Below are 15,623 nucleotides of genomic sequence, written 5' to 3'. Positions count from 1 at the left end.
TATATATAGATATGTATGTACGTATGTACGTATGTATCTACGCGTGTGCGTGTGTATATATATATATATGTCTACTGATAGAAAAATAATTACGTTCAAAGAATCGTTTTGTTATCATTCTTAAACAAAAATTCAGACATTTCCTAGAATTTCTAGGTTAGAATCTCGAAACTTTTCGTTCTCGATCGAATGTTTGCAATGATTCTCAAACATGAGATTGAAAAGTAATTGTAACTAATATGAGGAGCCGGTAGATAATGTCCGGTACAAGATAAATCAAACAAGCAAGAAAAGCACGATTACCTTTATATTCGCGCCCTAGTCTCGTTTGTGGTTTTACAGTATGCACTAAAAATAGCCAGCACCCATAAAACTGTTTGGTGAGAGAATCTCGAGAAGAACGAGAGAGAGAAACAGAGAGAGAGAGAGAGAGAGAAAAAGAGAGAGAATATCCGGACGACGCGAGCGCGGTTTTAAGCAGTAACGCCCCGTAACCTCGATATTCGATCGTCGAAAAACTTCCCTCGCGTATTTGCGAGGAAGAAGATCGAAGATAAAGAGTGAGAGAAAGACAGCGAGAAAGAGAGAGAGAAAGAGAGAAGAAACACATAAGAAGAACAGTAATAAGATATAGAGACGAAAAATTGGCACGTTCGTAAAAGGAAATAAAAATAAAAAATAAATAAAAAGAGGAGAATAAACTTTGACCGAGACGAGAATGAAAGCGACAAAAAAAGAAGAAGGAGAGGGTTGAATGAGAGGTTGGTTGGTGTCAGAGGGAAATGATAGCTTGAGAAATAAATAAAAGAAAGACGATGAAATAGGCGCGAAATCCAAAGGAAAGAAGAGAAAGAGAGGGAGAGAGACAGAGAAAGAGAGAGAGAGAGAAAGACAGAGAGAGAGAGAGAGAGAGAGAGAGAGAGAGAGAGAGAGAACGACAGAGAATATTGGCTATTAAGATCGGTTAACGTTCTTCTCAAATAAGATAAATCGGTTATGAATCGTCACTTGGAAATGAGGATTCGCGTTGTTATGTACTCACTTTATTCTTTTCCAGGCTGACAGATGAAAGCCCGTGTCCCATGCCGAGGATGTTCTTCATTTTGAATCGACGATCTGACCGTGCGCGGCACTTGGAAAATCGAAGGACCGTCGCTTCGCCCTGTATACGTGTAACCTCATCACCGTATTTCTAATATCGTCTTATTCGTTTATAAATTACTAACAGGAAATACGATTATGCTATGATATACATATACGGCCGATTTTCACGATGAAAATCGTTCGATCGCGCGTGCCTGCGCTCGCACGAACGGCTCTTAGGAATCCATGACAGGTACGAGCCACGGGTATGGTCACGAATCGCATGCGCCATGAGCAGAAGTCATCCGTGTTTTCTTTCTCTTTCTCTCTCTTTCTTTCTTTCACTCGCTCACTCACTCACTCACTCACTCTTGCTCGCTCGCTCGCTCGTACGCGCGTTCTCTCTCTCTTTCTCTCATACACTCTCTCTTTCGTTCTCTTTACCGCCCTCTCTCGCAATCTTCCGTGCCTAACTCGTCGATATGATCGGTCGGTACATAGATGAGAAACTCAAAGGAAAATTTTAAATTCTATTATTACGAAACAATAAGTTTTGATAATTTTATGACTAAATTATTTTCAATTGAATATTTTGAAAAAGTATGAAACTTGCCTTTTTCTTTTGTTTCTGTTCCTTTTCTTCGGTCATTGCAATAACATAGATTTTGTATCTTGTTCATATAAAACGAAGAAAGTAAGAAATGATACGTCGAAGCTCTCTACTCATATTTGATTTAATACAGATATAAAAATTCAATAATTAATGTTTTCTTCTTAAATTAAATTAAGAATATAAGATTCGCGTATAAATAATTATTCAAAGCATTGATTTAAATCTTGCATAATATTTAAATGAAAAAGAGTACACGAATTCGTAATCGTTGATCAAATTTTGTTCCTGCATGTAATTTAAATTTCTGTTTGTTTTTATCCTTTTTCTTCTTTCACGTTACTTAGAAAGATTAACGTATAACAGATATTTAAAATATTTTAATATGTCGTTTGTGGGACAAAGTATACACATTTCTTTGGAGTATACATATATATGTGTGTATATATATATATATTTAATCACATGAGTAGAATTCAACATAGACAGACGAAAGCGATCATTCGTTACGCTATTACCATCGATCCAAAAATTTATACTCACAATTTCATAAATTATGACAAACATATTCAATAATTTAACATTCATTGAACGTATATCGGAACGATCCTTACAATGTATTACGTAAACGATCTACTGCAGCGGCAACTGTACAAGGGCAGTTTTTACGATGATACCAAAGTGATTATTATTTTATTGTATTTCTGGTCCCATAATTTATGAAAGACCAGTAAACAGTACCGATAGTAGAGACCGCATAATTAAATTTTACTATTTTGTGATTCTACGAATTACGTATTGAGAAAACTTCATAAAAATCATTTAACGTAATCTATATTAAATGTAAAGCATTATAATCTATCGTTCAAAATATCAATGATAATTATATATAATTTATCGAATTCCGGATAAATATATTTATCCTATATATTATATATATATATATAAACAAATCGATGATAAAACACAATGGCACAAAGGAACTGAATCCTTTGGTATCAAGATTATTTCTCATCTATATGCTTGATTTTCTAAGTTATTTTAAATGTTTTGGATCGTTGCATTAAAAATGCGTCGCAATTAAAATGATTTTGAGAAATTTATATATATCTGATTTGAGATTACTCATTTACACAATGCATAGAGCGAGACTTTACTAGCACCGCGTCTCGTACAAGCCACTCCGACCTATATATCTAACCCATTTTATAACATCATGATCAGAGTAATTCAACTTAGATTCAAATACTTTCAGATAACGAACTTTAAAACCTGATGGAGCGAATGGTACCTCAAAGTTCATTGATATCGGTGGCCTTGTCCATTTCTTTTTTGTATCTGTTTCAAGCAAATCGATTTCTGCTGAAAGTTGCGTTTCCTTCATACCAGCCATTCGTTTTATCTTCCAAACAATAGCATTTTCAGATGCTTTATATTTGGCTTTTCCTTTCAAACAAATCAACTGTACTCCTGCAGTATTTAAAGGTGTCGGTACGCGTACTTCTATTTTTTGTCCCAGCAATGAAGGTTTAAAGTTTGATTTCAAAACGGCTTTAACTTCCATTTTCGTGCGACCCACTTCTCTAACCAATGGAATAACGCGGAACGGTAACGATATATCTTTTGTCGTACGATACCTGAAGTAAAATTACATAAAAGAAAAAACATAAAATCTCATTTTTTTATTGTGTCTTAAGAAACGAAACGAAAATATATTTACCTCATTAACTCAAATTCACCATCAGGTGGTATAAAACTAATGGAATGTTCCGTTTCGAATTTACTGAGCTTAACACACTGATGAAATTGGCAATCGTCGATAACAACAACGGGTTTACCAGATCTAGCACCAGAAGGATCATCACCTCCACCTCCTAACCCACCACCACCTTTCATGCCTTTAGATTCCATAACAATTTTATCATTGATACCAAATTTACATTCTGGCATGCCAGACAAGTAAGACTTCATTACCACCTATGACAAAAATAAAGGAAATTATCAGTAATATGTATTAACAAATTGATTAATGTTAAATATTTAAAATCATTTAACTGACCTTTCCTGCAACGTGTGCACTAAGAACTTGGCCTTGCGGGCTCATCAAGAGATTCACATATTCTAATACATCCAGGAAAAGTTCATTACGACGATATTTTATACCTTCTCGTCGCCATCCTATCTGCCCTGTTACTTGTGATGTTATTTGAGCTTGTTCTTCTTTTGTTGCTGACTTAACTCCTTGTTGAGTAATAAAGGTTTTTAATACACCGGTGTCGCAATTTTGGGGATATCCGAAATCCAAAATTTCTAAAAGTTTTAAAAATGAAAATGTTATAAATGCTGATTACATAATCCTTATAAATATAAAGAAGCGGACTAACCATCGAGTAATTCATAAATCAATACAAAATTGTTCTTGATATTTTCCTCTGATATTTTACCGAAATATGATTGCATGACGTCAATGATCTTGAGAAGAAATTCAAATACCATTGCAGCATTGACATTTTGCTTGGTGACAGCAGCCAACCAGATATTAGCACGTTTTATATGAAAAAATGACGTTCTAGCGATATTGGTCACAGGAGAGCGTACTTGTTGGCGTGCGTGGATAACATTAACTCGAAATGCATCAACAGCATTTCGACCAATGTCATCACGATATACTCTGGATATGAGTACCTCTCCTTTATGATTATAAACAAATAAACCCCCTATCATTTTGATAGAGGATATTTCCCACTTCTATGATTATAATGAATCTGTGAAAAAATAACCAAATTTGTCTTATATTATCTCTGAAGAGATTATTTCAAACGATATATAACAAATTAATGTTCGTGTTTAACAAATTATGTTCGTGATCTTTGTTTAAAAAAAGAAAAGTATTTCAATTGAGAATTTAATTCAAATGTTTAAATAAATCGTACGATACTACTGATTCACAATCATGTCTAAAAACTATCAGACTCGAAAGATATTAATGAAATCCAGTAATTTTTTAAATTTAACATACGTTTTATATTTAGAAAGAAATAATATAATAATGCTGATACAATGATAGATAACGCCCCATCTCACTTTATGAGTGACATTTTAGACTATTGCATCTTGGAGGCGGTTGGTATTATCGATCGGAAACGAATACTATCTCTACAGCAGACATCAAAAGTATAACATCAAATATCAATTAAAAATAAATAATATAAACTTATAGGTTACAATATTTAAAATATTTCAACGTCACTTACTCATGACTATATCATACGGCTAACATGGAAAGTAAAACTAATTCGAACGAAGCCGTAAGCTTTCGAGGAACGAGTACAGGCCTATTAGTACGAGTGCAAACTACTGATGAAAGCAACACCCACTTTTCGGTACTACATTAGTCAAACTAATATCTCATGAAAAATCAAATCTTTAACTTATTTTTTATGAGAAAGATACTTATTTTTAATAAATGTATTATTATAACAACACATTTATTTTATCAATATTTTTTTCTTCATTTCGTTTAGCAAACGATATATTAGGTTAACATATATTTATTATAGTTGATAATATGATTCAAAACCGGTAGTAGTATGTACGTAATGACCGTACATCATATATGAAACAGTACAAGGAATGCAAATTTTTATTTTTAATCCTGAATTTTTAGAACTTTATTATATCATGCGCATTACGTTACTTTATTAATAAAAATAATTATACAAGATAATTCGAGGAAATTTGCAAACGGGAATTTTCGTTTTTTGTGTTCTTAATAATATAACAAAAATTTATCTGCATTTTATCTTATATTTATAGTAAAATAGCCAAATAGTGTAGTAAAAAATGATTTCTCATTAATATATTCACATTATTCATGTAGTAATGATTAAAATATAAGAGTCAAATAATAAAGAAATATGTAATGATTTGTTATTAAGAAGAAAATTCTTTAATATTTAATAAAAATCTTCTTCTGTTGTTTTCGCATCTGTCGTTTTATTTTTTATCTGTTCTTGGTTGTTGTACATCTCTGCCACTTGCTGTGCAGTTGTAGCATCTTCACAATTCTTATCATCACGTACACGTATAAATCGTGGGAATCGTACTGATATGCCTTTTTCCGAATCAACCTGAAATAAAAAGTAAAAATAGTATAAATTTTTTGTTAAAAAAAAAAAAAAAAAAAAAAAAACTACTTCGTATAAAATATAAAAGAAAATTGTACAATTCCGATAGCGGCTCTATGGACAGGTGACAAAGAAAGATCTGCACATTTTATTTCCCAAACTTGAATAGGTTCGAACCAATGATCCGGTTCGTGACTTGAATCGAAACGATAATACGACTTCGATTGTGATATCAAATGTTCTTTGAAAAATTGCGTATGCTTTTGAAGATCTTCTTCGCTAAATCCAGTTCCGATCTGTAAAATAAATTTATGTTTTTTGTACTTCACTAAATAATTTATGATATTAATTTTAATATTATAAACATACTTTACACAAACTCTGATACTCCTCATTTTCTTTATCATAGCAAGCCAAAAGAAAACCTCCATAAGTACCAGTTCTCTTTCCTTTCCCAATATATCCACCAATTACTACTAAATCTAATGTATCACCCATTCCATCTAAATAATCTTTCTTCAATTTCAACCAATTTCGAGACCGTTTAGCAATTTCATACGTTGCTTCTTTTTCTAATGTTTTAACCATTAACCCTTCACAATTTCCTGAAGAAAAAAAAAAAAATGCAATTCAAATTCAATTTCTAAATATACGTATTAATAAGTTATCGGCATAAATTGTTCTAGAAATAATTTCAACCTTTTACAGATTCTTCCAAAAAGTCTTGAACTTCTTCTATCTTTGAAGTATCTAAGTTTGTAGCAAATTTCCATTCTCCCTCCACTTCCACGAAATATTCTTTTAAAAGCTGACGACGTTCTAAAAATGGTTTTTGAACGAGAGATTCGTTGTTTAAATATAATAAGTCGAACATAAATACACAGACTTGTACTTTGATATCTGCTTCGTTAGCATCCTATAAAAATTAAAGTAGTAAATTTATTATTTTATTATATGGTGTAAGTTATATATAATTAAAAATATTACTTTGCGTTTACGGGTACTCAATACTTGGAATGGAAGAATTTGTTTATTTTCCTTATCCCAGGCTACTGATTCACAGTCGAGAATACAATTAGTAACATTATCTTTTCGTGTATTTTTGAAACGTGCAATTATATCAGGATACTTGGAAGTATTATTTTCTTGATTTCTACTGTAAATACTAATTTCACCATTGTCCTTCAGATGAATCTAGATATTTATTCAAATTATTTCAATTTATATATATATATATATATATTTAATAGATATATTATATACTGAAAATAATAACCAACTTGTGCTCTTTCACCGTCGTATTTCCACTCGCATGTAAACTTTAAGCCTTCAAATCGCGTTAAAACTTCTTGGACTCCCTTTGTAGGATGTGCCAGCATAGGTTTAATAGGTACTCCTGGAGTAATTTTACATCTTTCTGGTAGAGACTGAACCCCTTCTTTTAGTAACACTGGTATAATTAAATCATAATTAGGACATTCACTGAAATAAAAACATAATACTTAAATAAGAAACAAATAGAAATATTACTTATAGAAAGTATTAGAAATATGAAATAATAAACATTAAGTGCAAATAATGAATCTAATAAAGTATTCTTACCAGTAGGTAGTTTTGATTACAAGAGCAATTTCATCATATTTTTGTTTGAAATTTTCACGTGACATATTTTTACTGACATTTAAAGTTTTAAATGGATAATTCTGCTCAGGTGGTGTCTTAGTACATGCTAATGCCAATGCCTAAAATAATATTTATTTTTGTAAAATGATCACTGCAGTTAATTCATTTCTATCATGAATTTTTTTTACCTGCAAAAGAGATTGCTCTGCCAAACCCACTCGTAGCTTGCCAGCTAAAGATCTAATAAAGTATCTAGCTTCAGTGAAACGACATGCAACAAAAAGGGTCTGAATTTTATCTAATTTCTTGGAAAGAGACTATAAAAAAAAAAAAAAAAAAATGATTACTAAAAACATTTAACATACAAATTATATGCAAATTATAGTTTCACTTACTGAATGACCTATCATTTGTGCGATTTCTTTCAAGGTAGTATATACACGCGACACTGTAAGTGGTGCTGGTTGGAACATAGTTCTTTGGTTTGAACGACTTCCTTCAGCCACAATGCCAATATCACCAACATTTTGTACATCTACTTTTAATTGAGCCAGTGTTCGACCAGTACACTGTGCTATTGCCTTCAAAAGATTCGTTTCTGCCACTCCTAGAATAATACCTGAAATAATAGCAACAATTACAATTCCACTTTTCCTTTATTTTTGCAATTTTTATTAATATTTTGTTATCTCAAATTTTATACCTTCGTATGCAGGTGCTAATTGATTCAAACATAAATATATACTTGGTAATAAATCGTTTGGACTTAAAACTATAACGGAACGAAAGTAATTTGATAATATGTCAATTATTTTTAATCTGGCACTTGTCTCTTCTATCAATTCCAAAGTTCTAGTTAGTGCAATATATGGTACCCTAAAAAATAGGAAAAAACAATTTTAATTACAATAATATTTTTATATCCATAATCTTATTTTATAAATACTTAGAATTAAGAAGTCAAATAATTGGCTTACATTTCACCTTTTTTCCAACAAGCATCATTTATTGGATGATACTTAGTTGCACTTGGATCGTAAAGGTCAACAGTAGATGTTTTGTTGTCGTCCTTATTAGATTTGGGAGATTTATTTTCTTTAGGTGCTAAAATTGCAGTTAATTGTAGTCGGTATTACTTAATTAAAAATATTGTTAATTTATGAGTTTTATCTTATGAAATTGTATATATATTTACCAAAGAAATAGTTCTTATTAGTTTTTTTGGTAATTTTAGATCGTTTCGAAACTTCTCTTTCACTTTCTGAATCACTGTTCGATTCACTATCAGATTTTTTTCCAGAAATATTTTTTTTTTCTTCGTGATCTCCTTCGTCTGAACTATCTATTGACTAATATTTATTCATTGTAAGTAATAGCAACAGGTTAAAATTTATGTAAAGTAATGATAATTTATATATACTTACAGATTCGTAACTTTCATTATTCTTAGAATTATCTAATTGAGACACTCCTAAAACTTTATTTTCTTCTTTCTCATTTTTCTTTATAGATTTTGTGGATTCTTGCACAATACTTGATTCCAACTCTGCACTTGAATCTAATTGCTGTTCTTTTACTTTTATCGATTTTTTAGTAGCTTTTTTAGGTGTATTAGATTTTTTATTCTTTTTTCTTTCTTGCACTATTATAAATAATATAATAACAAAATAACATAAAATGAAACAAGATTACACTAAACATTAACTATTTTTTACATATATATTTAATATTAAAATAACAATAATTTACTTGAATCATTTGCATCTTCTTGATCCTCATTTTTAGTAATTGATTCAGGAGATCTATAAAAGTTAAACGAATCTGTTTCTGATATGATAATTAAGCATGAATCATAAATATATAAATGCATGTAATATAAACATAACTATTATCATATATAACAGTAAATAAAAAATTACCTAGTTGAATTTTTGTTATTTGGACTGTCTTGTCGTTTTCGTTTTCCTTTTTCTTTTCCTTTTCCAGAAGTTAATTCCTTTGCATGTTTGACACTAGTATTAATATACAAACAATTAAAACTACTGTTCAAAATGATTCTATGCACTTGACGTTCAAGAGCAAAACGTGGATTTAATAAGGTAGACAAAGGAAATGTTCGTGCATAAAATGTTATTAATTTTAACATGTTAATACGTTTGCTTTACCTTAAATTATCCTCACTGTTGTCTGTATTTTTTTGTGTAAAAAATGATCTGCAATAGAAAGTATGAAAAAAAATTAACAAAACTGTTATTACAAATATCAAATATTATTGTTAATTAATGGTATTTATTTAAATTACGTTATGCTTCGTTGTATCATTTCCGCGCCTTATTTAATCAAAACAAAATAAAACATGGCGACGTGGAATCTCATTTCTCAAAACATCAACGCATATGAAATATTCAATAAATACAAATTGCATGTGTTTATTTATAAACAATAATCAATATTTTTTATCTATATATTTCTATTTGTGAATATTATTATTTATTTTTTCTCGATATATTTCTTTATAATTAGTAAAATATCAGATTAGAAAATGATTGGACAATTACATGGAGTACATTTTTCTTATTGGATGATGCAAAACATAGTGAAACGTTAAGGCTGTTCTTACCAATGGTATTATAATAATTTAAAATGAGTACATGCATACTTGACTGATTTTTCAATTGAATCATATATAATTCATAATAAATATGAATCATTATAAAAACAAGAATGATGACAGCCCTAAGTATTAATAATCTTTTTCACGTAACAAATTTTATTATATTTATTACTTAAAACATTTATAAAAATAAAAGACCAACACAGAGGTAAATAAATAAATGAGAATTATATCGTAAATAAGAATTATTATTTCATTCTTTTTTGTTTTAATAAATAATTTCTGAGGGCAATTTGTTTATCTTTGAAAGAACGTTTCACTTTTCCTGTAAGCTTGTGTTTAATCATTTGATAATTTTTGGTTTTTTTCTTTTCACGATTCGTTTTACTACATAATGGATTTTGGCGGCCATCTTTATAACCAAATTTTTCTCTACCTTCTTGAGATTTCTGAAAGAAAAAAAATATGTCATATTTTTAGAAATATGAATGATATACTATGCGTACCTTTACAGTTTCTAATCGTGCTTCCTTATCATGTCTACGTTTTTTATGAATATTTTCGATATCACCAAGCTTAACTAATTCTCCCCGATTTTCATCGGATGAATGTGGTCTTTTTACACCAAACTTAGCAGGCATTATTTGTCGTTTTACCAATGCCATGTCAATTCTTTTGAAATCTTCGTCCGAGAGTAAACGTTCAACTGAAACTAAAGATGCCTGTATTTTTTTTTCAGCAGTTAACTCCACTTTCTTTTGTACTTTTGCTTTTGCTTTCCTCTCTTCTTTTTGCTTTCTTCTCCTTAACTTCTTATCCCTTTTCTTTTCTCTGGTTTTTAAACGCGATTTGTTTGTTTTTACACCTTCTTCAGATAATTCGTTCTCTTTTTTATTTTCAATGTTAACTTCTTTTTTACAATCTTTTTGTTTCTGTTCTTCTACATTTTCTTCATCTTCGATATTGTTTTCATCATCCGTACTATGATTGTCAGAAGATACATCCGTTTCATCGTCTGTAACCCAATCTTCTTCATTAATTTCCTCATTACTATCTTGTACATCAATCCATTGATCTTCATCCTGCAGAGAAAAAAACTTTCTCAAGATATTGTAAATTTGAATAATTATCATGATTGAAAACACAATCAGATAAATTATAAGTATGATTACACATTAATTTATATACCTCACTATTTTCAGAATCTATTTCTATAGTATCATTACAGTTACTATTAAGTAACACTTCTGCTCCTGGAACAAAATCATTAGCAGCTATTTCCCCATATTTTAATGTATCTAAATTTATTGTAGCTTCAGTAGGACGGCCCCTATATTTTTTGTGTAGTAAACTTGGCATTGTTTGCCTATAGACAGTGATTAAAGATGATGCTGCCATCATCACACTACGTTCTCGATAATGTTTGTACTGAGCCAAATCTTTTAAAAGATCTGCATTCATAACCAATGGACATCGTGAACATATTTCACGAACAGCATTCAACCTATTAAAAATGAATTTTATATTATAACTCATGTCTATAAAAAAATTGTATATAAAAATATTAATAAATGATATACCCAATGGCCATAACATCTCCAGAATTTCTTTCAGTTACAAAATTATTCACTAAAGTTTTAAGAACAGGTTCCAATACATCTGGAGGCACTAATTCATGACTAGCTTGTGCTACAAATTGTAGCAGTTTTGTTACTTCTATAATTTATAATAATAATTAAAAGTATATATTGCTACATGAATAGTAATTTCTTTTTTGCTTTTTTAATTGAAATAATTACCTCTTTGATGAGGTTGCAAGAACCGTTGTAGATAAGGGTAAAAATTAAATAGAAACAAATTATGCAAACCAATAAGTCTAGAGATAACATCTAAAGTCATTAATTTAATTTCAAATCTATCATTATTTTTTTCTAATTGTTTAAATAATTTTTCTGCAAATCCTTGTGGGTCATGAATTAAATGTAATGCAGAAAAATTAAATTGTGGTGCTTTCACTTTCTTTTTTTTAGATTTCTAAAATATTCATGATGAAATTAGAAATATATATTATGTAAGATATATAACATAAGCGAAAAATTCATTTAAAAAATGTATTACATGTCTTTACTCACAACTAATAACTGTTTGGCCTTCTTCAACATTCTTTCACGCTTTTTTGTTTTCTTATTTACTTTATTAGCCATCATAACTTCTTTAATATTGGGTTCATCATCACTGTCACTGCTGTCACTATCTTCCTTTTCTTCATCATTACCCAAGAAAAATTGTAAACTAGTGACGACTACTTTTGTAATTTTTGAAAAGCAACCAGTAGATATAATATTTACTGTTTTTGCATCATTCCATACATTTTTCTTGTACAATTCTATCATAACATCAGCAGACATTTTTGCAGCTCTAGCATTAGTATCTTTTAACATTGTAAATATAAAATTTTGTAAAGCTGTGTTAACCTTGGCATTTTTATGTTTTGCATTAATATTTTTAATATCAGTAATAATATGTGTTTGAAGAAATTGTCTTAAAGCTTTATCTTGACATCTTAAGAGCTCAAAAAATAAGCTGAGAAGTGTTATTGGCTCTAACAAATATTTGTTGCGCATCTGGATCAATGCCTTACAAAATGTCTGGAGAAAATTTGTATAAAATATAATCATTAAAAAATGTCTTAAGTGAACATATGATCAAAATAATAAATTAATACTTACCATTCGCATATCATTGTCTAAAATAGTATTATGTTTTTGTAGTATATCTATGATCTCCTGAGGAAAAGTTTTTAACTCATCTGGGTAACAATGGGCAACCTAAATTAAAAGGACAAAATTGAAAAACCATATAGATTGTTAAAATTAATGTACAACATACATAAATGTAGACATAAAAACATTTAATATTTCATTAATATTCGTATTGAAAACTTATCGTAACAAATTATTAGGAATATATGTATATGTATTTTAATAATATTTTTTATTATATATCAAATATAAAAAATTAATACAAAATTATGAATAACTATATTGGTACATTAAATATGGATACTCTATAGCAAATACATTATGATATAAATTATATAAATTAAATAATAAAAACCAAATTTTGTGCATATCCATTAAGAAACAATAGAAATATAGTAAACAATGCAGTAATTGCTTACATAATTATAAGTCATATAAGTGTATCATATAAGGTCAAAGAGCAGTCTTTAAATATTTATAACAAATTAAATTTATGGTGCCAATATGATAAGTATTACTCAGGATCAAACAAGTAATCTCTTATATTCATTCCTACTGTTTTTGCTATAATCGATACAAAATTATAATTTACACAACATTTTAATTTTGGTTCATCTAAATTATTATTATCAATAGATGCTAATAATCCAAGTTGATACATTGTAGGAATTTGAGCAAGTAAAATAGCATTCACATCAACTTTTTCATCGAGAATAGTACAAAATATAGCAAGCAATCTAGATATAGGAAAACTACGTGGACCAGATTGTATATTTCTTGTTTTTTTTCTAGATATTTTCTTTTTCTTTTTACTGCTTAATTTCATAAAGATAGCTTTATCTTCTTTAGGAGGATTGTATGATGCTAAATAAGCAGCTATCAAAATATATTTAGCATAAAATGGTAGTTCAAAACTTAATGCCAATTTTGCAGTAGATTCAATTTCTTTGGACACGTGACTATGCTGCACAAAATCTTCTGTTGAAACTCTAAGATATATAACTTCTAAATTGGATATTAATGTAGTTGAAATATTTCGCCATAATCCTGAAACATCATCTTCTCTTACTAATCCAGATTTTATTGGTTCTATATATTTATTAAAATTTATTTTAGCCATATAACGAAGTTCTTTAAGATCTCTACAAAATCTATAAAATACAGACAGAAAAAGATTTAAGTAATTTTTATATATAGTATTACTATAATCTTGTGGTTTGTATAACAATAAAATGTCTAATATTTCTTCTCTGGTATACTGGGCACAATGAATTTTGATTGGTTCAAATAAGCCAATTTGTGTATAACACTTTTCCCATACCACATTGCTTACAAAGATTGTACAAACATTAACATTTGATAATTCTTTCAATCTTAAAAACACTGGTAAGAGGTGATTATCTATACCTCTCATGTACATGCACTTATCAAGAACGATGACAATTGGACGTTTATCGTACTTTGAAATTAATTGAAGTTTTGTTATAAAAGTAACAATATTATCACACTTAAGGCTTCCAATATTAGCAGTAAGACTTGGGCTAGATATTGGATCTGGGATTAAATCATTTAAGATATATTCAAATATATGTTTGTTGTTTATATGTTCAATGCAATTAACAATACTAAAATTATATTGTAAATATTTTAATAAATGCAAAATAACTAATGATTTTCCTGTAGCAACATGACCATATATAAAAATACTATTTGGCATTGGTTCATCTTGTATACCTATCAAAGAATATAATTGTCTTATAATTATTTCGCGACATTTTATTTTTGTATTGAGATTTTGTAAACAAGACTCCATTATTGAAATCATCAAATAGGTTTTTAAATGTAAAAAATATTTGGAAAATCTTATTTATTATATCTGAAAGAAAAATTATGAAAATATGTATGATATTATGATTATATTGTAAAATATTATGAATCATGTATATGACAAAAAAAAGAAGGTTAATATTTTGTTTAATTTAGAATGCAATTACTCACCTGAGTCATAAATATTACTAATTCATCGAGACTTTTATTAAACTTATTTGGAGCCAAATTGAATATATCCAAAGTAGCCTTATAATGAAGATATTGCTGGAGAAACTAAAAAAATAAGCAAAAATTAGTTATCTGATACATTTCAAGCGAATAAAAAGAAAATAAACTACTACTGTTGAAATCAATATTTTAAAGAAAACTTACTTCTTCCTTATACGACTCAGGATCACGCTTAATGAGATTTTGCAACTGTGGAATATTGTCTGGAAGCTGATTATTATGGCGAACCATTTTTCCTCTTCATTTATAACAAAATTGACAGATGAAGTAGAAAGTTTTCAACACGAAGTTACACTTATTTATCGTTTATATAAAACAATAAATAAAACACGTAATATTCATAAAGTATAAATAACTCGATATATTATCTTGTTATCTTTTGAAACTGTATATGAATAAACTTACAATATTAAAATCTATTATTTTTATATATAAAAAGTTTAAAATCAAAACTTTAACCGAAAAATTATGCACGTGGACGTAATCATGTAATAAAGTTCCCATTCTCATGTACCAATTTTTTTTCATTCATAAAATGTATCTAGTAGTACTAATAAGTACTAGTAATAGTCTAGTAATACCAATAAAACATTTAAACAGTTGGTACGACTGGATTTATTTCTAAAATATTGTAAATACGTTCAAAGAGCGAAATTGTTTATGAAATTACATTAAATCTTTATATTACGTATAATTTCTTTTTGTTTGTCTTTTTTATAAATAATTATTGAAACGGTAAAGAGATA

General features: G+C 28.8%; 5 protein-coding genes across 11 annotated transcripts in view; all 5 read right to left on the bottom strand.

Annotated features, from left to right (window-relative positions):
- LOC122630506 (calmodulin-binding transcription activator 2) overlaps positions 1 to 1,446 on the bottom strand; it is a 44,297-nt gene extending 42,851 nt beyond the window's left edge. For 2 of the 4 annotated variants that reach the window (XM_043815057.1, XM_043815059.1), the window contains exon 1: positions 1,043 to 1,444. The gene's annotated coding sequence lies outside the window, so the exon portion shown is untranslated. Of the gene's footprint in view, positions 1 to 1,042 lie in introns of all 4 variants that reach the window. The other 2 variants (XM_043815058.1, XM_043815055.1) reach the window with 2 other exon arrangements.
- Positions 1,447 to 2,058: 612 nt separating this feature from the next.
- LOC122630510 (AP-2 complex subunit mu) lies at positions 2,059 to 5,094 on the bottom strand. Of its 2 annotated transcripts, XM_043815067.1 has the most exons (6): positions 4,948 to 5,048; positions 4,713 to 4,849; positions 4,078 to 4,458; positions 3,753 to 4,003; positions 3,414 to 3,670; positions 2,059 to 3,330 (listed from the first exon to the last, which is right to left on the bottom strand). In XM_043815067.1, exons 3-6 carry the CDS (start codon positions 4,415 to 4,417, stop codon positions 2,850 to 2,852), a joined length of 1,329 nt encoding a protein of 442 aa, XP_043671002.1. In that variant the 5' UTR covers positions 4,418 to 4,458; positions 4,713 to 4,849; positions 4,948 to 5,048; the 3' UTR covers positions 2,059 to 2,849. The 2 variants fall into 2 exon arrangements, with proteins under 2 accessions (XP_043671002.1, XP_043671001.1); XM_043815066.1 differs by lacking the exon at positions 4,713 to 4,849 and having other exon boundaries at positions 4,948 to 5,094.
- A 386-nt stretch (positions 5,095 to 5,480) lies between these two features.
- Positions 5,481 to 9,858, bottom strand: LOC122630508 (DNA ligase 1). Of its 3 annotated transcripts, none has more exons than XM_043815063.1 (17): positions 9,746 to 9,858; positions 9,609 to 9,656; positions 9,363 to 9,464; positions 9,193 to 9,245; positions 8,868 to 9,085; positions 8,639 to 8,792; positions 8,421 to 8,547; positions 8,147 to 8,319; positions 7,839 to 8,062; positions 7,632 to 7,760; positions 7,423 to 7,562; positions 7,101 to 7,302; positions 6,808 to 7,014; positions 6,520 to 6,736; positions 6,190 to 6,425; positions 5,919 to 6,116; positions 5,481 to 5,823 (listed from the first exon to the last, which is right to left on the bottom strand). In XM_043815063.1, the coding sequence occupies exons 1-17, from the start codon at positions 9,763 to 9,765 to the stop codon at positions 5,650 to 5,652; spliced, it is 2,622 nt and encodes an 873-aa protein (XP_043670998.1). In that variant the 5' UTR covers positions 9,766 to 9,858; the 3' UTR covers positions 5,481 to 5,649. The 3 variants fall into 3 exon arrangements, with proteins under 3 accessions (XP_043670998.1, XP_043670999.1, XP_043670996.1); XM_043815064.1 differs by having other exon boundaries at positions 9,363 to 9,455; XM_043815061.1 differs by having other exon boundaries at positions 9,363 to 9,656; positions 9,746 to 9,829.
- Positions 9,859 to 10,284: 426 nt separating this feature from the next.
- On the bottom strand, positions 10,285 to 15,373 carry LOC122630509 (protein SDA1 homolog). Its single transcript, XM_043815065.1, has 9 exons — positions 15,022 to 15,373; positions 14,818 to 14,922; positions 12,787 to 12,885; positions 12,190 to 12,705; positions 11,857 to 12,091; positions 11,638 to 11,773; positions 11,246 to 11,561; positions 10,564 to 11,139; positions 10,285 to 10,506 (listed from the first exon to the last, which is right to left on the bottom strand). The coding sequence occupies exons 1-9, from the start codon at positions 15,106 to 15,108 to the stop codon at positions 10,306 to 10,308; spliced, it is 2,271 nt and encodes a 756-aa protein (XP_043671000.1). The 5' UTR covers positions 15,109 to 15,373; the 3' UTR covers positions 10,285 to 10,305.
- LOC122630511 (origin recognition complex subunit 5) lies at positions 13,172 to 14,922 on the bottom strand. Its single transcript, XM_043815068.1, has 2 exons — positions 14,818 to 14,922; positions 13,172 to 14,695 (listed from the first exon to the last, which is right to left on the bottom strand). Exon 2 carries the CDS (start codon positions 14,642 to 14,644, stop codon positions 13,334 to 13,336), a length of 1,311 nt encoding a protein of 436 aa, XP_043671003.1. The 5' UTR covers positions 14,645 to 14,695; positions 14,818 to 14,922; the 3' UTR covers positions 13,172 to 13,333.
- Positions 15,374 to 15,623: the final 250 nt, after the last annotated feature.

This window comes from Vespula pensylvanica, chromosome 7 (genome assembly GCF_014466175.1).
Source record: "Vespula pensylvanica isolate Volc-1 chromosome 7, ASM1446617v1, whole genome shotgun sequence".
In the NCBI taxonomy this organism is placed as follows: Eukaryota; Metazoa; Arthropoda; class Insecta; order Hymenoptera; family Vespidae; genus Vespula; species Vespula pensylvanica.
The sequence above is the reverse complement of the archived record's forward strand: the minus strand, read 5'-3'. Positions and strand labels throughout refer to the sequence as shown.

Coding starts and splice junctions, on each gene's coding strand:
- LOC122630510 (XM_043815066.1), bottom strand. CDS start 4,417: ATGATAGGGGGTTTATTTGTTTATAATCATAAAGGAGAGGTACTCATA. Junction 3,671..3,752: donor GTGCACACGTTGCAGGAAAG/GTCAGTTAAATG, acceptor TTTTTGTCATAG/GTGGTAATGAAGTCTTACTT. Junction 3,331..3,413: donor GGTGAATTTGAGTTAATGAG/GTAAATATATTT, acceptor ATTTTACTTCAG/GTATCGTACGACAAAAGATA.
- LOC122630508 (XM_043815061.1), bottom strand. CDS start 9,589: ATGTTAAAATTAATAACATTTTATGCACGAACATTTCCTTTGTCTACC. Junction 8,548..8,638: donor TAATAAGAACTATTTCTTTG/GTAAATATATAT, acceptor CTGCAATTTTAG/CACCTAAAGAAAATAAATCT. Junction 8,320..8,420: donor TGTTGGAAAAAAGGTGAAAT/GTAAGCCAATTA, acceptor CCTATTTTTTAG/GGTACCATATATTGCACTAA.
- LOC122630511 (XM_043815068.1), bottom strand. CDS start 14,644: ATGATTTCAATAATGGAGTCTTGTTTACAAAATCTCAATACAAAAATA.
- LOC122630509 (XM_043815065.1), bottom strand. CDS start 15,108: ATGGTTCGCCATAATAATCAGCTTCCAGACAATATTCCACAGTTGCAA. Junction 11,140..11,245: donor TAGATTCTGAAAATAGTGAG/GTATATAAATTA, acceptor TTTTCTCTGCAG/GATGAAGATCAATGGATTGA. Junction 10,507..10,563: donor CACGATTAGAAACTGTAAAG/GTACGCATAGTA, acceptor TTTTTCTTTCAG/AAATCTCAAGAAGGTAGAGA.